This window comes from Pezoporus occidentalis, unplaced genomic scaffold, assembly GCF_034315485.1.
Source record: "Pezoporus occidentalis ecotype Australia unplaced genomic scaffold, CSIRO_AGI_Poc_V1 ctg10, whole genome shotgun sequence".
Classification (NCBI taxonomy): Eukaryota; Metazoa; Chordata; class Aves; order Psittaciformes; family Psittacidae; genus Pezoporus; species Pezoporus occidentalis.
In genome coordinates, this window is record NW_026912779.1 from 4,268,849 (window position 1) to 4,283,544 (window position 14,696).

At 41.8% G+C, this 14,696-nt stretch overlaps 1 protein-coding gene across 1 annotated transcript in view; it reads left to right on the forward strand.

Annotated features, from left to right (window-relative positions):
* The window catches only part of LOC134160194 (protocadherin Fat 4-like), a 30,766-nt gene that overhangs the window by 11,606 nt on the left and 4,464 nt on the right, over positions 1-14,696 (forward strand). The window contains exons 14-27 of the mRNA XM_062611971.1: positions 62-199; positions 776-992; positions 2,177-2,335; positions 2,816-2,967; positions 4,033-4,201; positions 5,074-5,282; positions 6,640-6,819; positions 7,393-7,612; positions 8,902-9,038; positions 9,712-9,855; positions 11,904-12,148; positions 13,161-13,270; positions 13,954-14,088; positions 14,357-14,493. Of these exons, the coding sequence (XP_062467955.1) occupies positions 62-199; positions 776-992; positions 2,177-2,335; positions 2,816-2,967; positions 4,033-4,201; positions 5,074-5,282; positions 6,640-6,819; positions 7,393-7,612; positions 8,902-9,038; positions 9,712-9,855; positions 11,904-12,148; positions 13,161-13,270; positions 13,954-14,088; positions 14,357-14,493 (2,352 nt within the window). The remainder of the gene's footprint in view (positions 1-61; positions 200-775; positions 993-2,176; positions 2,336-2,815; positions 2,968-4,032; positions 4,202-5,073; positions 5,283-6,639; positions 6,820-7,392; positions 7,613-8,901; positions 9,039-9,711; positions 9,856-11,903; positions 12,149-13,160; positions 13,271-13,953; positions 14,089-14,356; positions 14,494-14,696) is intronic.

Genomic DNA, 14,696 nt, shown 5'->3' on the forward strand with positions numbered 1-14,696 from the left:
GGTAAAATAGGGTTTTTTATCAATGTAGTGCTGCATTTAATGACAAATTGTTTCTACACAGGCCACCGATTCTGGCAAACCGCCCCAATCTGCAAGCTTAGTTCTAAGCATCACCGTGGAAGATGAGAATGACAACGCACCGGTGTTCCCTCAGAGGTCGTACTCTGTGACTGTGAAAGAGAACGAGCCTCCACATGTGGTATGTGGTACTGAAGAATAAGCAGGCTGTTCTGTGGTTGTTGTCTATATGTACACTTGGAAGTGGCAGTAATCCAATGGTGAACATATTTCTTTTACTTTGTGGAGCCTGTAAAATCACAGAGCATATTCAATTTATATGACAGCTGAGTGCCTATCTTACTGACTTTTCCTAAAGCACCCTTTCCCTCCTGTCCCCAGCAGTGATGCCACGCTGCATGGATCTAGCTTTTCAGGGCAATGTGTTTTAAAGACGCTGTAGGTGTTGTGCATGTATCCAGCATCCCCCGTGTTCTTCCTTCTCTTCTCCCATTTGTGGCTCCATATCCATCTTGCAGATGTGAACTAGTGATTTACAGCAATCAAGAAGTACCACCTAGGAATCTGTAACATCTGTTACCTGCTCTGCTATATGATGTGTCAGTATTCTAGCAATACAATTAATGGCCATATGAGTAATACCATCAGTAAACTCTATATAGTTAAATACCAGTTTTGTGTGTGTCTTTCCGCTTCTTTGCTCTCCTCTGAACCTGATGGCTTTGGTGTTTGTTTTGTTGTTGTTTTTCTCATTCAGATTCTGAGTGCAGCAGCCACAGATGCAGATATAGGGCACAATGCCATTATTCATTATGTTATAATTGGAGAGACTTCTTCATTTCTTGTTGGAGAACTTTCTGGAAACATTACAACTCTTCAACCGCTGGACTATGAAAGTCACTCCGAGTATGCATTTCTTCTGAGAGCTTTCAATCCTGGAGAGCCCAGCCTCCAGGACACAGTAAACATTACAGGTAGCCCCAGTTTACCATATAAGATTTACCTTATGTTTCCCTCACGGGAATATTTCACCATGTGTAATGAGGCATAAGGATAGCCTTCAACAGTAACACAGTCTGCTCAAGTAAATCATCAGAAATGATGATGTGACCTTTTCACTGCAGCCAGATGAAGTTTTCCTTAGAGAATGTCTGGCTTGTGTGAAAAACCTTCATTTTTGACAAACGGACATTACTTTCTTCAGTGTATTCACGTTTTCTATGGCATTTTTGCAGTACCTATTGACATCTTGATTGAAAAGGTTTCCAAAACCATAATTCAGTCTTTTCTGCTTGTTTACAGAAAGCCTGCTAAAAAATGTTGACCATGATTTTTAGTGGTTAAAATAACAGTACTTGATTATTGGTGTTTTTTCCTTAAATCAATCTATCTATCTATCTACCTACCTACCTACCTATCTACCTACCTACCTACCCATCTACCTACCTACCTATCTGCCTGCCTACCTACCTGCCTATCTACCTATCTACCTGCCTATCTATCTATGTATCTGTCTGTCCGTCCATCCATCCATCCATCCATCCATCCATCCATCCATCCATCCATCCATCCATCCATATCTTTTGAAGTTGATATCCTAGTTTTTGGCCAGCCCTACTTTTGATCAGTATGACTGGAAGTATTGACTTATCTATTACCTCCTGTGCTGTGTTTTGTTTTTTTATGTTTTTTTATGTTACTGTACAGCTGCTTCACTAATTGTGGACCCTTACTGTGCCAGGTCATGTACAAATATAACACTAAGCAATCCTGTCTCACAGGGTTTGCAATCTGAGCCAAAGACTAGAGATACCAGATGAATATGGACACAGAAGGGAGCCCAGTGAAAACAACAAGATGGTATTATTTATGACAGATAGTAGTGACAACAATAAGATGTCACTACTATCTGCCATAAATAATACCAACATGCCAGCTAGAAGTTTCCCTATTGTAGGGAAACTATTGCTTCAACAGTAATAGTTTAATCCACAAAGGCAAGTGTTTTGAAGTACAGAAAACAAGATTTCCATCTGGTTTAAACTGGAAGAGCTCCAACTCAGAGGAGCTGTGCTGGTTTATATTTGCTGAAGAAATAGCTTGTAACTGTTCAGGTGCAATTCCTGTTTACACTCAGACATGGACCTTCTTTTACTAGTTACTGTGGAAGATGTTAATGAAGAAGGACCCGTATTTGACAGGCCCTCATACCACCAGATCCTTCTAGACAATTCTACAGCTGGCACACTGGTAGTAGATATCAATGCAAGAGATGAAAACAAGGATTATGACGAAGGCATTTTCTACAGCATTTCAGGTATGTTAGAAAAAATCTTATGGCTGTTTATTAGTGGGGTACTTGCATGATGCTAAACTGAGCTGCATGACACAAGAATGAGAAGTAATGGTAGTAAATTGAAATGGCAGGTTCTGACTGAAAATAAGGGGAAAACAAGTCCCCTGTGAGCACAACTAAGTACTGGGACAGGTAGCCCAGAGAGGCTGTCCTTGGAGGTTTTCAGCTCCTGATGGATCAAGGCCTTGAGCTTTCTATTCTGGATTCATTCATGACTCTGCTTTGTGGCAAGAGGTTGGACTAGAGGCCTCACAAGGGTTTTTGAGCCCAAGTGATTCTGAGATGCAGACACAGAATAAAGAGAGGCCACGTATCTTGCTCCAAATCACACGTACAGATTATGATTTCAACCCATGTCTCTGAAGTCCTGCACGCATAATTCAGTCTCTTGTCTCTGCTGGCCCTGTTTAACATCTCCAACACTTGTTTTTCTGTTTTTAGGTGGAAACTCGGAAGGCCTCTTCAGTCTTTCCAGTACCACAGGAGAACTCAGGTTAACAAGAGACTTATCCAAACTGAGTGCTCCTGTGTATTACTCCTTGATAGTCACTGCTACAGATTCAGGTCTGCCACCTCTTTCAACTTCTGTAAAGGTACTGAAATGTTTACTTGTGCAGTTTATTCCCCAGGTTCTTTTACTCTAAACTGAGTGTAACTACACCAGGAAATGGGTATTAGTGAGGCAAAACTATGCAAAATGGGAATCGGAATGTCAGAGTCCCACTTCTGTGTTGGGAACAGGATACAGGATGATTACAAAGTTATGGCACTACATAACGGCCATTCCGTTTCAGAAAAGAAAGTCAGGAGTTCTAGACCCTGTGAGGGAAGAAGATGAGAGAAGTGGAGACTTCTGTGTAAGGTCAAAGAGTGGGACAGTCACAGGGGATGTAAGGGAAGTATGTGAGAGAATAAACAGGAGACAGCAAATAAGGTGTTCCTGTTTATTTGCTTATATTAGAAGGAAAAAATATCTAAATTGAAGACTGAGGAATGTAAATATGATAAAAGAAATACTCTTTAATACAGTCCTTGTGACTTGTTGGTGATCTTCTGCCACTAAATATCACAGCTTAGCAGAACTGAAAAACAGGACTAGAAAAGTACATGGCTAAGGACATACAGAAAATGATATTCAATAGGACCTTAAAATGTAGACTTCTGAGGCATCATTCTTCGGAGCTGTGGGGAGCAGCTGTCTGGCACCATTTATAAATGAATTACCTTTATTTTTGTGAAGCAGTAGGCATTATTTGTGTACTGCCCGTCACCTTTATTCATCTATAAAGTCAGTTGTTATAATTCAAAACACATAGAAGCTCCTGCTCTGGTCATGCATTCTCCAGTGGAAGGACTTGTTGCAAATACAGGTCAGTACCTCTCTCCAGGAGCCATTTGCAAAAGTGATCTGAAATGTGGTGTATGTGCCAAACTGGAATCCCTTTCTGTATGTAGGAAAGCATACAGGTGAACCTAAACTGAGGAGGCATTTTCACTGACCTTCACTGCCTACAAAGCACTAATGTCTCAAACTCAGCACACAGCAACCATCAGCTTCTTATTGACAAAGTTCTGGACTTGTGCTGTTGCGTACCTCAGTAGACAAGCCTGCTACACCTGAAAACAGAACCCCTGTGGTCATCTGCTTTTCTCTGCAGGTGTCAGTGACCATAGCTCCCATCAACGTGTCATTCCCGGTGTTCTCTGAAGAAGTCTATCAGCCTGCCCCTCTGAGTGAGAAGACGCTGCCAGATACATTTGTCGTACACATCGATGTGTTGTATAAGGACCCTGTGAAATACAGTATTGTGTCTGGGGATGAAAAGGGTAAGCTCTTCATGTGAAGTAACAAGGAGGGTGTGTTAAACAACTGGTGCTGCAGGGCGTTAGCTTTTGGCTTGTTTCTTCTCTCTCTTTGCTCTCTCTTGTCTCAGCTCCACAGCCATTAATATTGGATGTGTATCATCCAGATGTACACGTGATATGGATCGGGTGTGGGCACATGATTGAATTTCTGTCAGATTAGGGTTGATACAGATACATGATACAGAGCTGGCTGCACCAGCTGTATGCTTTTTTGTGTCTGCTACAGGAAGATGGTGGTGCCTCACCAGGCATAACATTGCAGTGGCTGGAGAAAGAATACCCAATTCAGTACAGAGGCTGCTGGCTGAAAAACTAACTCAGCAACATCTTCTTAATGAATGTGAATGTGTGGAATAAGTTTACAGGGGATGGAGTAGACCAGTGCTTTGTTGTGGGCCTCTCTTTACTAAACATAGAGCTGATTTTATTGTATCACCAAGCTTAGCATCTCTTAGCATTTCTTTTTTGTAAAGTGTTTTATATGAAGTTGTGGTCTCCTTGAAGTTATTTGCAGAATTCAGTAAGAACAGGACTTAAAGGAAATAGAACAGTTTCTGACTGAAACAGGGACAAATAATCTTTGCTTCAGAGGAAGGTGGAGACCTTCTGAATAGAGTGGTGGAGAGAACTTCTCCCTTTTGGTTTCTATTCTTAAATCACTTGGTTTTGTTAATTACAGACCCGGATATCTCTGACATTCTCACAAATCTTGCTTTGTTCTTTGAACAATCCTGTAACATAAAGTATCATTTCCATTGAAGGATTCATATAATCAGATTTACTATTAAAATCACAAACAGAACAATTTCTCTGTGTGTTTGTTTTTTAAACAGGCTATTTCATTATCGATTCATCCACTGGCATTGTAAGAACAAGGAAGAATTTGGAAGCGGAAGACTTCCCAGCCGTTTTCAATGTGCAAGCAACAGATTCATCTACTGCTAGCATATTTAATGAAGTTTCTGTGAATGTGACAGTTATCGATGAAAATGATTTCCCTCCAGTTTTCCCATCCTCTCTACTAGAAGCAAGATTGGAAGAGGTAAGAAAATGCCATCAAAACTGAATCGCAAAAATAAATCCTTAGAATAATAATAACAATTCTAAAACTCTTTTGGTGAGGGTGCGAATAAACGTTCTGGAACTGGACAAGCTTGCCATTCTGTTCTGCCATATGGTCTTTCAAGGTTTAGTTCAAGCTGAAAATCCCAATGCACAAGGAGAATGGTTCTGGAAGCGTGGACATATTGAAGGAAAAGCGAATCTTTTACTAATAAGGGGCTCCATGAAGGAAAAGCAGCCACCTGGTTTTGCACATCTGTACACAGAGTATTTGTGTGCATTCAAAATCCAGTGGATATGCTGGGCACCTCACAGACTCTCACTCTGCCTTTTGGAAGGGAGCTTCCTACAGAGAAGTAACAGGCAAAATGCTCTCATTTAGCAACGTTTCTCCTCTTTCTCCTGTACAATCTGTTGTGATTCTTCCTGACACGAAGACATCAGTGGCGGAAAGCAAGCCAGATTTCAGTCTGGGGCTGCTCTGTTATGATAAGCCTGCAAAAGAAGCCACAGGGTTTAATTATGCAAAAGCATCTAGCTCAGCATTTCACTTTTCAATTTTCAAACAGCACTGTTCACACTTCAATCTGCTAGCTACATCTTAAAAACAAGCACACTGAGTTTCCCAGCTGATTCCCACACGTTCTCTCTAACAGCCACAACTGATTTAAAATCCAGTCCATTCCTAACACTGAGTTGAATATAGGCTTCATTATTGCACCTATTTTTAATGTTCCCAGTTAGTTCAGTGGAGAAGAGTTGGAATCACATTTCCTGACCTTAAAAATTGATTTGCATGTGAAATATTTAGAGAGTAGGAATTGCTGGATGCCCTGTTGGATCAAATAACTTCAGAGCAGGTCTCGAATAGCCGTGCAAGTGAAGCACTGATATTCACAGTCCAACTTGATTCAAACAACGTTTCGAAAGAGGAAGAAATGTATTATTATTAACCAAACAGTGTTCAGGAAGAAAAATGAGTTTGAAGTTGAGAACATCCATTGAGTTTCATGGAAGTACAAGCTCTTAAACATGAGTAATTCCTCAACAGATCGGATGCTCAAGGTTACCATTTGGTCTGTTTGAAATCACCCTGAATTTTCTTTCTGAAGATTGCTGCTGTAGGTAGAGCCATGGTGAGGGCAAATAGTTCTTTTCTGGAAATTAGAGAGAACAAGATATTCTCTTATTGTGCCCTACAAGTTGTATACTTTTGATTTTAAAATGTCTATACTCCTGTAAGTTTAGGCACTATTTGTCACTTCCTTCCTTTTACATCACTTAAGAAACTGCAGCTAACCATTCTCTGACAGCCTCAACCTATTCTCCATCTACAGAATTTACCTGCTACTCGGATCATCCAGCTGGAAGCTCAGGATAATGATACAGGTAGAAATGGTTTCCTGACATACGGCATTCTTAGTGGAGACAGACTGAAGTTCAGGATAGACGAAGCGACTGGAATTCTTTATTCCACCACCTCCTTTGATTATGAAGAGGAACCTACGGAGTATCAGGTTTGCTTTAAGTCTCAACTCTTCGAAATCTTTCCCTTTGATAACAGGTCCCAGTTTTTTGTTTAGCTTGATATTGCCTGAACATTTTATGCACTGTTTTAGGATATGAGCATCTCGAGATGTGATGCATTATTAAAGCAAGACACTGCCTCAAAAGTATAAGGAAATTCAAGCAAGGTTCATTGTTCACATGTCCTACAAACTCTCAAGCACTTCAGCACACGAACAACTAACTCTGCAATGACAGCTCATGTATTCAGAGCTGCCTGTTTGTTTGAATCCATACTGGACTGATATCTTGCAGTTATATATATATATCTCAGTTATATATATATATATATTGTTGCTGCAACTGCTGGTTATTTTGTATGATTAGTGAATTTGTTTGCCCTATATAGAAAGACTTCATCTATTGACAAAGGACTCCATAAGCTTTCAGTAATAATTTTGAAGTGAATTCAGAATTTGACTTAACATTTCTAAGAATACTCCAAAGTTTAAAATTCATCAAGATGTTTTAATCCTTATGCAAGTACCTATTTGTATGATTTCTCACAACTGTACAACTTACAGGTTGTGATATATGCTGAAGATGATGGAATCCCTGAGAAGAAGAGAGGTTACTGCACGGTTGTCATAAAGATCATTGATGTTAATGACTGGCCACCTGTGTTTGATCCAGTGACTGAATTCAGTGTAAATGAGAATGTGCCTGTGGGATTCATAGTTGGGAAAATCACAGCAACGGACAGAGACACAGGAGACAATGCCTTTGTTGTATATAACCTTACAGGTAACAAGGAATTCTCTCACTGCACTGGAACAACTGTCACTTTGTGGTCTATACTGTCACAAGTATAAACAGCATTTATGTGTGTTACCTCCTCACCCCTTTCTACATAAGATCCTTTTTAACCTGGTTTGGTATTTTACTGATTTATCCTCACACAACTTTCAAGCTGATTGAATAGGAACTTCTTTTGCAGAAACTACAACTTACGCTTTAAGTCATACTCTTAATTCTGTCAAAAATCAGCTTTTAAAAAAGTCTTTAGTTGTGTGGCTGCCATAGCTGCAATCAGCAGGAGTAATTTTGATAAGAAAGGTGCTCATGGCTTTCTTGAACAAGGCTTAAGGGGCTAGGGCCTTGTAGAACCCATTGTGCTTCCACCAAGTAATAAATGTTGCTAAATTAAGCCTCTCCTCATGCTATGGACTGTGAGCACTTCACAGCTACTAGGAGCAGATATAAATGGTATCACAAGCATGTGAGGGACTTGAGTCACTATCACAAGCTGCTGGAGAGCAGTGTTCTTCACCCTTGTGCCTGACACCTTTACCTCTGCAGCACAAGTGCCACAACAAACAGCAGGTCACCTACTCTGTGCCTCAGATCTCTGCCCAGGCTATTAAGACAAAGGGCCTGCAATTTCATTGTACATTAATGTGCCAGCTTGAGAACTGCAGTGACCGACAGCTCTAAGTTGTATTTCCTGTCACATTTAACTGTGGTAGCTGATGGCATTACAGCTGGGAGGAGCACCCCTTTGGCCACTGTCCCTATATCTGACTGAGATGGAGATCTAGACTCCTCTGGACCAAAGGCTGCAGGAGTTGAAATAGCTGGTTTTGTTGTATGGACCATCAAGAGCGATATGTGTATAGTTTATATGTTTTTAGAGCCTTTCATTTCCAGTATGCATATAGACTTTGAGGTGGCTTTGGACATGGGTGGCCAAAACCAGCAAAAGTCACTGCCAGGGCTTTTGACAGTCAAACTGATTTCTCTTAGAGATGTGTGTGCCACTCATCTCTGTGTTAGAATAAATTCAGTGACATCTCTTAGAGGTCTTGGCAGCAGCACTGTCTTGTTAACCCATTCTGTGGGCTCGCATTTCAAACATTCATCCACTCAAAGTATTATCTGGGTTTCTTCTGCATTATCTAGATGATAAAAAGTGTTTTTTTTAAAGACACAGGTAAACATATAATTTAAGAGTATAGTTAATAATGTGTTTCTAAGATATATTCATGTGCTTCTAAGATGTATTCATTGATAATGCTTCTTTAAATGTATCTTAGGTGGTGCAGAAAATGTATTTGAAATAGATGAAATAAATGGCGACATTAAGATAAAGAACTCTCCAGACTATGAAATCATGAATAAATACAACCTTACAGTGAACGCAGTCAACAATAAATCTGCCCCTTTCTTTCAGGTAAAAGACCGTTATTGTAATGAACAGTGACTCTTCTATTCAGAGTGGATTTGGCACTAGGAGACAGGGAGCTATCAAAGACATTTATTGTGCAGAATAAATTAGTCGCCTAATCATGGGTCAGACTTCCGTGCCCTTTGTCCATGCTGAGTAGTATTATACACCATAATTAGTTGAAATACTTCAAAATCATGGTAGAATTTGACCCTGAATTGTTTGCAGACAAACCTGTGCTGGGGAACTGGATTTCTCGCCTGCTGCTGTTAGTACTGTGAGTGCCGTGCTAAGTTTTCATGGGAGAAAAAGTAATTTTCAGCAAATTGCTCTAGTTGTGCTGTATGTATTTGGAAAGCTACTGAACACTCATTTAACAGAATTAGAACACGTGTGGTTCCCTCACCTGCATCTAGCAGCAGCAGTAGGACATGCTGGCATCCTGGTCTTACTCTTTCAGACACCTTTCAAGAAGCAGAATCTACTGCAACACTGAGTTCCTTCCTCTCCTGCATTAAAGTCCTGCAGTGATCTCTGATGTTGAGCTCGCAAAATCAAACCTAACACAATATTTTACTATGGCATTTTCAAAGCCTGATTTATACTTCGTTACATATGCAAATAACAAAAAAATGTCACTGAGACATTCTAAACCGCATGAAACCATTTTGTTTTCTAGGCAACTACTCATGTCAGTGTTCTGGTGATGGATGTGAACGATAATGCTCCAGTGTTTGCTCAGGATTCCTATTCTGCTTCTATAAACATGATTAATCCTGTAGGTGCTCATGTCATAACCGTGAGCGCTACCGACAAAGATCAGGTAACTACGCTTGTTTGACACTGCTGGAGGCTGCAGCCCGAATGCGTTACTCTCCATTCTCTAGGCATGAAATACTAAACGTAGCAGAAAGGGAATTCTGTCTGACTAACAGCACTGGGAATTGGAAGTTAGGACTGTTGATGTTTCTGCCTTGATGCTGATGTACTCACTGTCTTTGGCCATGTTTCTTCAGCTATATTTGCCTTGATTTTTCCCCTTCCTATATGGAGTTGTACCAGTCTGTCAGGAGTATACAAGGACTGAAGCAATTTAGTATCTGCTAAGTTATTTGAACTTCTGAAGTAGAACTTGTAAAACAGATTCTCTAGCTGTATATAGCTATAAACATCATATAGCTGGCTTGAACATGGAGATGCCTGCTTATCAAACACCTCTCAAGTTGGCACCGCAGCTCATTCTCTTTGTTCCCATTGCTTAAAGTAATTTTGTTTGCTAGATCTGTACTGCACCCATCAAATAGTACCCAGGCACTGGCAGAGATATGCAGTAGTCAACCAGATCACCATGACAACATCAGCACTAATTATGTCATTTAAGAGATGAAACGTTGAGCAGTGACAACAAAATAGGTGTAGCAGGTGCCTTCCTAGTTCTTCACGCATAATTTTGGTTAAAACAGCAGCAGCTGTGGTACATTGCTGCAGATAATCCAATGGCTCCTTTATGTCATCCTTCTCTATGATGTGAGAAATCTGGAGAGGGGCTTTGGACAAGGGCCTGTAGGGACAGGACAAGGAGAATGGCTTTAACCTGCCAGAGGGGAGATTGAGATGAGCTCTTAGGCAGAAGCTCTTCCCTGTGAGGGTGCTGAGGCGCTGGCACAGGGTGCCCAGAGAAGCTGTGGCTGCCCCATCCCTGGCAGTGTTCAAGGCCAGGTTGGACACAGGGGCTTGGAGCAAGCTGCTCTAGTGGAAGGTGGCAGGGGGCTGGAACCAGATGAGCTTTAAGGACCCTTCAACCCAAACCAGTCTGGGATTCTATGATTTAATATTAGAAGTGAAATTGCTTATAAAGATTGGTGGATCCGGTGAGATCTGCACTGAGAGCCCAATGAAACTCATCCTTCAGATAGTCTATCTGGTCCTCTGCTGCACTTGGAGGATTCCAGGGCAGAGTCCAGCACTGAAATTACCTGACAGTGTCTCTCTTCCTCCCTCTTCCTGAAATAATTCTAACTATGCAGATTCCCTGGTACTAACAGGCATTCCTGGCAGGGTTTGCTCCTGCTGCTACAGAGCCATGGAAGAAAAGAATCCAATGCTTTTCAGAAACAAGAGCAAAGTGCAACAGAGCAAACCCTAAGGGTTTGTCAAAATGGCTTGTTTCAGGAAAGCGAAGTGATGTGCACAGAGTAAAACGTGCCCAGCTCTCCTGTGGTGGGCAGGAATGGGGCTTACCCTCATAGCAGTGGAGAGGCTGCGCTTCTCCTCAAGGTGCCAAAAGGATCCAAGGGGCTTTGGCTTATCCTCATTGACACCTTTAAATGACTCACTACTCTGACTGTCCCACTCTACACGTGTCCTTAACTTACTTCCTTTAGAGATCTTCTTACTCCACATTCTTACTATGTAACTGGCCAACTGCTTCTGAATTTTCCTTTGCTTTGTGTTTCTATCATCACCCATCTACCACAGCTAACCCCAGCTTTTCATTCCTGAAACAAATTCACTGGGGTTATTCAGACATTGTCAAGTCTTTGTTTCAATGTGTATCCTACCCTTCAAAATGTGCTCCCAATGAATAGCTTTGCTATGGCTGCATTTTGGCTCTTAGAACATCAGTTAATTTGGGGGGAGTTAGAAGGAGTTCTGCCCACTGGCCCTTTCCCTTGCTGCTGCTCTTGTGTTACAGCTTAAGCCAAAAGTAGCTCTGAGCCTGGTTCTCTCTAGTTCCTTACAATGCCTTGGACATTCTGTCCTTTAAGCATGGGAATATTGAGATTCCAGTCAGCCTATGGAACTTGGGGCACTGAAGTAATGTGGTCCTGCAAGCAAGAGTTTCCTGAAGCTGTGTTCTTTTCACGGCAGGGGTTAAATGGCCTTGTTGAGTACTACATCCTCCCTGATCAAAACTTCACCCCGTTCTTCCTGATAGAAGATATGAGTGAGGGGAAGATAATTACAACTGGAAGCCTGCCTCAGTCTGGGGAGATGCATTTAACAGTGATGGCAAGGGACAAAGGCTCTCCCTCTTTAAATGCCACTGCTGTGATTACTCTTGACGTGCTTGACAACAGCCCATTTGTTCCTCAGTTTAACAGGAGTGAAATCAGGTGAGGCTTTCATATTAAGTTAGTACTCTGCTCTTGTGAGACCCCACTTGGAGTATTGTGTGCAGTTCTGGTGTCCTCAACATGAAAAGGACATGGAACTGTTGGAACAAGTCCAGAGGAGGCCACGAGGATGATCAGGGGACTGGAGCACCTCCTGTATGAAGACAGGCTGAGAAAGTTGGGGCTGTTCAGCCTGGAGAAGAGAAGGCTGCGTGGAGACCTCAGAGCAGCCTTCCAGTATCTGAAGGGAGCTACAAGGATGCTGGGGAGGGACTCTTCATTAGGGACTGTAGTGATAGGACAAGGGGTAACGGGTTAAAACTTAAAGAGGGGAAGTTTAGATTGGATATAAGGAGGAAGCTCTTTACTGTGAGGTGGTGAGGCACTGGAATGGGTTGCCCAGGGAGGTTGTGAATGCTCCATCCCTGGCAGTGTTCAAGGCGAGATCGGACAGAGCCTTGGGTGAGATGGTTTAGTGTGAGGTGTCCCTGCCCACGGCAGGGGGGTTGGAACTGGATGATCTTAAGGTCCTTTCCAACCCAAACCATTCTGTGATTCTATGATTCTATAACTAGTACATATTTTCCAGGTAGTTGAAAACATAGTACAGTTGAAGCTCATTTTTGCATTCTTCCATGCAGAAGAAAGGACATTGGGGTTTCTTTAAACAACACATCCAAGAAATTCTGCTATGCCACTGGTTCTGTGAATGTGATCTGAGGCATCACCTTTTCTTTATCGTGCAGCCTGTATAAGCCAGGCTCTTTGTCCCTTTCCTCTTGCACACTAATGAAGCATTTTTCCTTAGCCTTTACTCAGGGATAAACAATGTCTGCCTAGGAAAGTAGTGCTTGTACTCTGAAAGTCATGGAACTCCAGCAAACAGCTAGAGGGAAGGGAGCAGGGTTTCCCACAGAGAATTTGCTATTAAAGAGTTAAATTGCAAAGCCTGGCAGTGCAACAACTGCTGGGGAGTTTAACATTATGGTTTCTCATTTATTTCCTGTATCAGCGTTTCCATTCTGGAAAACACAGGAGTGGATTATTTAATTTATGATTTTACTGTGATTGAAACTTCAGGAAAACAGATTGACTACACGATTGCATCAGGCAATGAAAAAGGTGAGTACTATTTCCCCTACAAGTTAAAACAGATAACAGAATAACCTGTCTTTTGTGTGGCAGATGTTGCTGTATGCAAATGAGGAGATGGAAAGCATGTCTTATTCTAAAAAGAAAATACACAGAATTTCTTTCCTGAGCTTTTTTTTTTCCAGCATGGACTTTATTCACCTTCTTTGGCTAAAAAAGGGGTAGTAACTTGCTAGAAAATGGGTTCCTGTAGTCTTAAATTAGGGTAACCTGGAGGCTGAGGGAGCTAAAATAGAAGTCGTTGTTAGCAAGCAGCTTCCTCCCTGCCAATCACTTTTAGTCTATCATTTCCTTGCACTGCCATCTATGTTGGGGCATCTGCCTCCTCCAGCTCCTGCAGCTGTGCTGCATCTCCACATGGTGCACAGAAAAGGGGAAATACATATATGGAATCTGAGAGAAAAAACTTGGAAATCTGTGAAAATGGAGCTGTGCAACGAGAAGCTGCAATTCTGTTTCCCAAGTATATTGCTCCTTGACATATTTAAGGCCTGCTTACTATGATGCCTCTTCTGCTCAGCCATGGGAAGTGTCACATTTCACATTCTTGAGAGCAAAGGAGTCATGGAAACATCTTAAGGGCAACTAAGAGGTAGGAGGGATAAAAGTGAAATGGTACCTATAACAATGAAGGTACATGCTTTCCCTTTCAGGTCATTTTAGATTGGATCCAAAAAGCGGTCAGCTGAGAACAGCAGTTAATTTGAACTATGAGGAAGTTTCTGAGTATGTGCTTTTAGTTGAAGCAAATGAAAACCTCCCATCTGCCACACAAGTCCAGTATGCAAGTAAGTTTTTGCTTTGGAGGACATTCCAACTTAAATCAGGGGCAAAGAACACTTCTTCTGTATTTGCAACCCAATATAGGCTCTCACTGAGGCCTCAGGAGGAGTGAGTTTACAGCTCCTCTGGGCACATCCCTGCTGCACTCGCTTTTTTCTCTTGCCTCCTCACATGCAGCACAGGTACGGCTGCAAAGCCACAGCCTGACCCAGCCTTTGAGAGCTGTACTTTGGTGCTGTCTGTTGCTGCAGTTAACTTGTGTTCCTCTCACAGGCCTGTTTGCTGAAAACGTGGCACTGCTGAGAGTCTCGGTGCAGGATGTAAATGAAGAGCCAGTATTTTTGAGTGATGCCTACTCCGCTCGGATACCCAACTCTGTGCCGTACAAGTACCCTGTTATTACAGTGCAGGTAAATACATCCTCCTCTGCTCTACATGAGGACGGAATCTTTTGTTAAGATTTGGATTTCTTCCATAGTTAAACTGGTTTAAAGGAGCTCTTCTGTCTGCTCTTGAAAGCTTGAGACAGATTCAGCCCATCATCCAGGTTTAACGTAATGCTGGTGAAAGATGGGGTGTTCAGGTAACTGGTTCATACTCATCCTACCAGTGC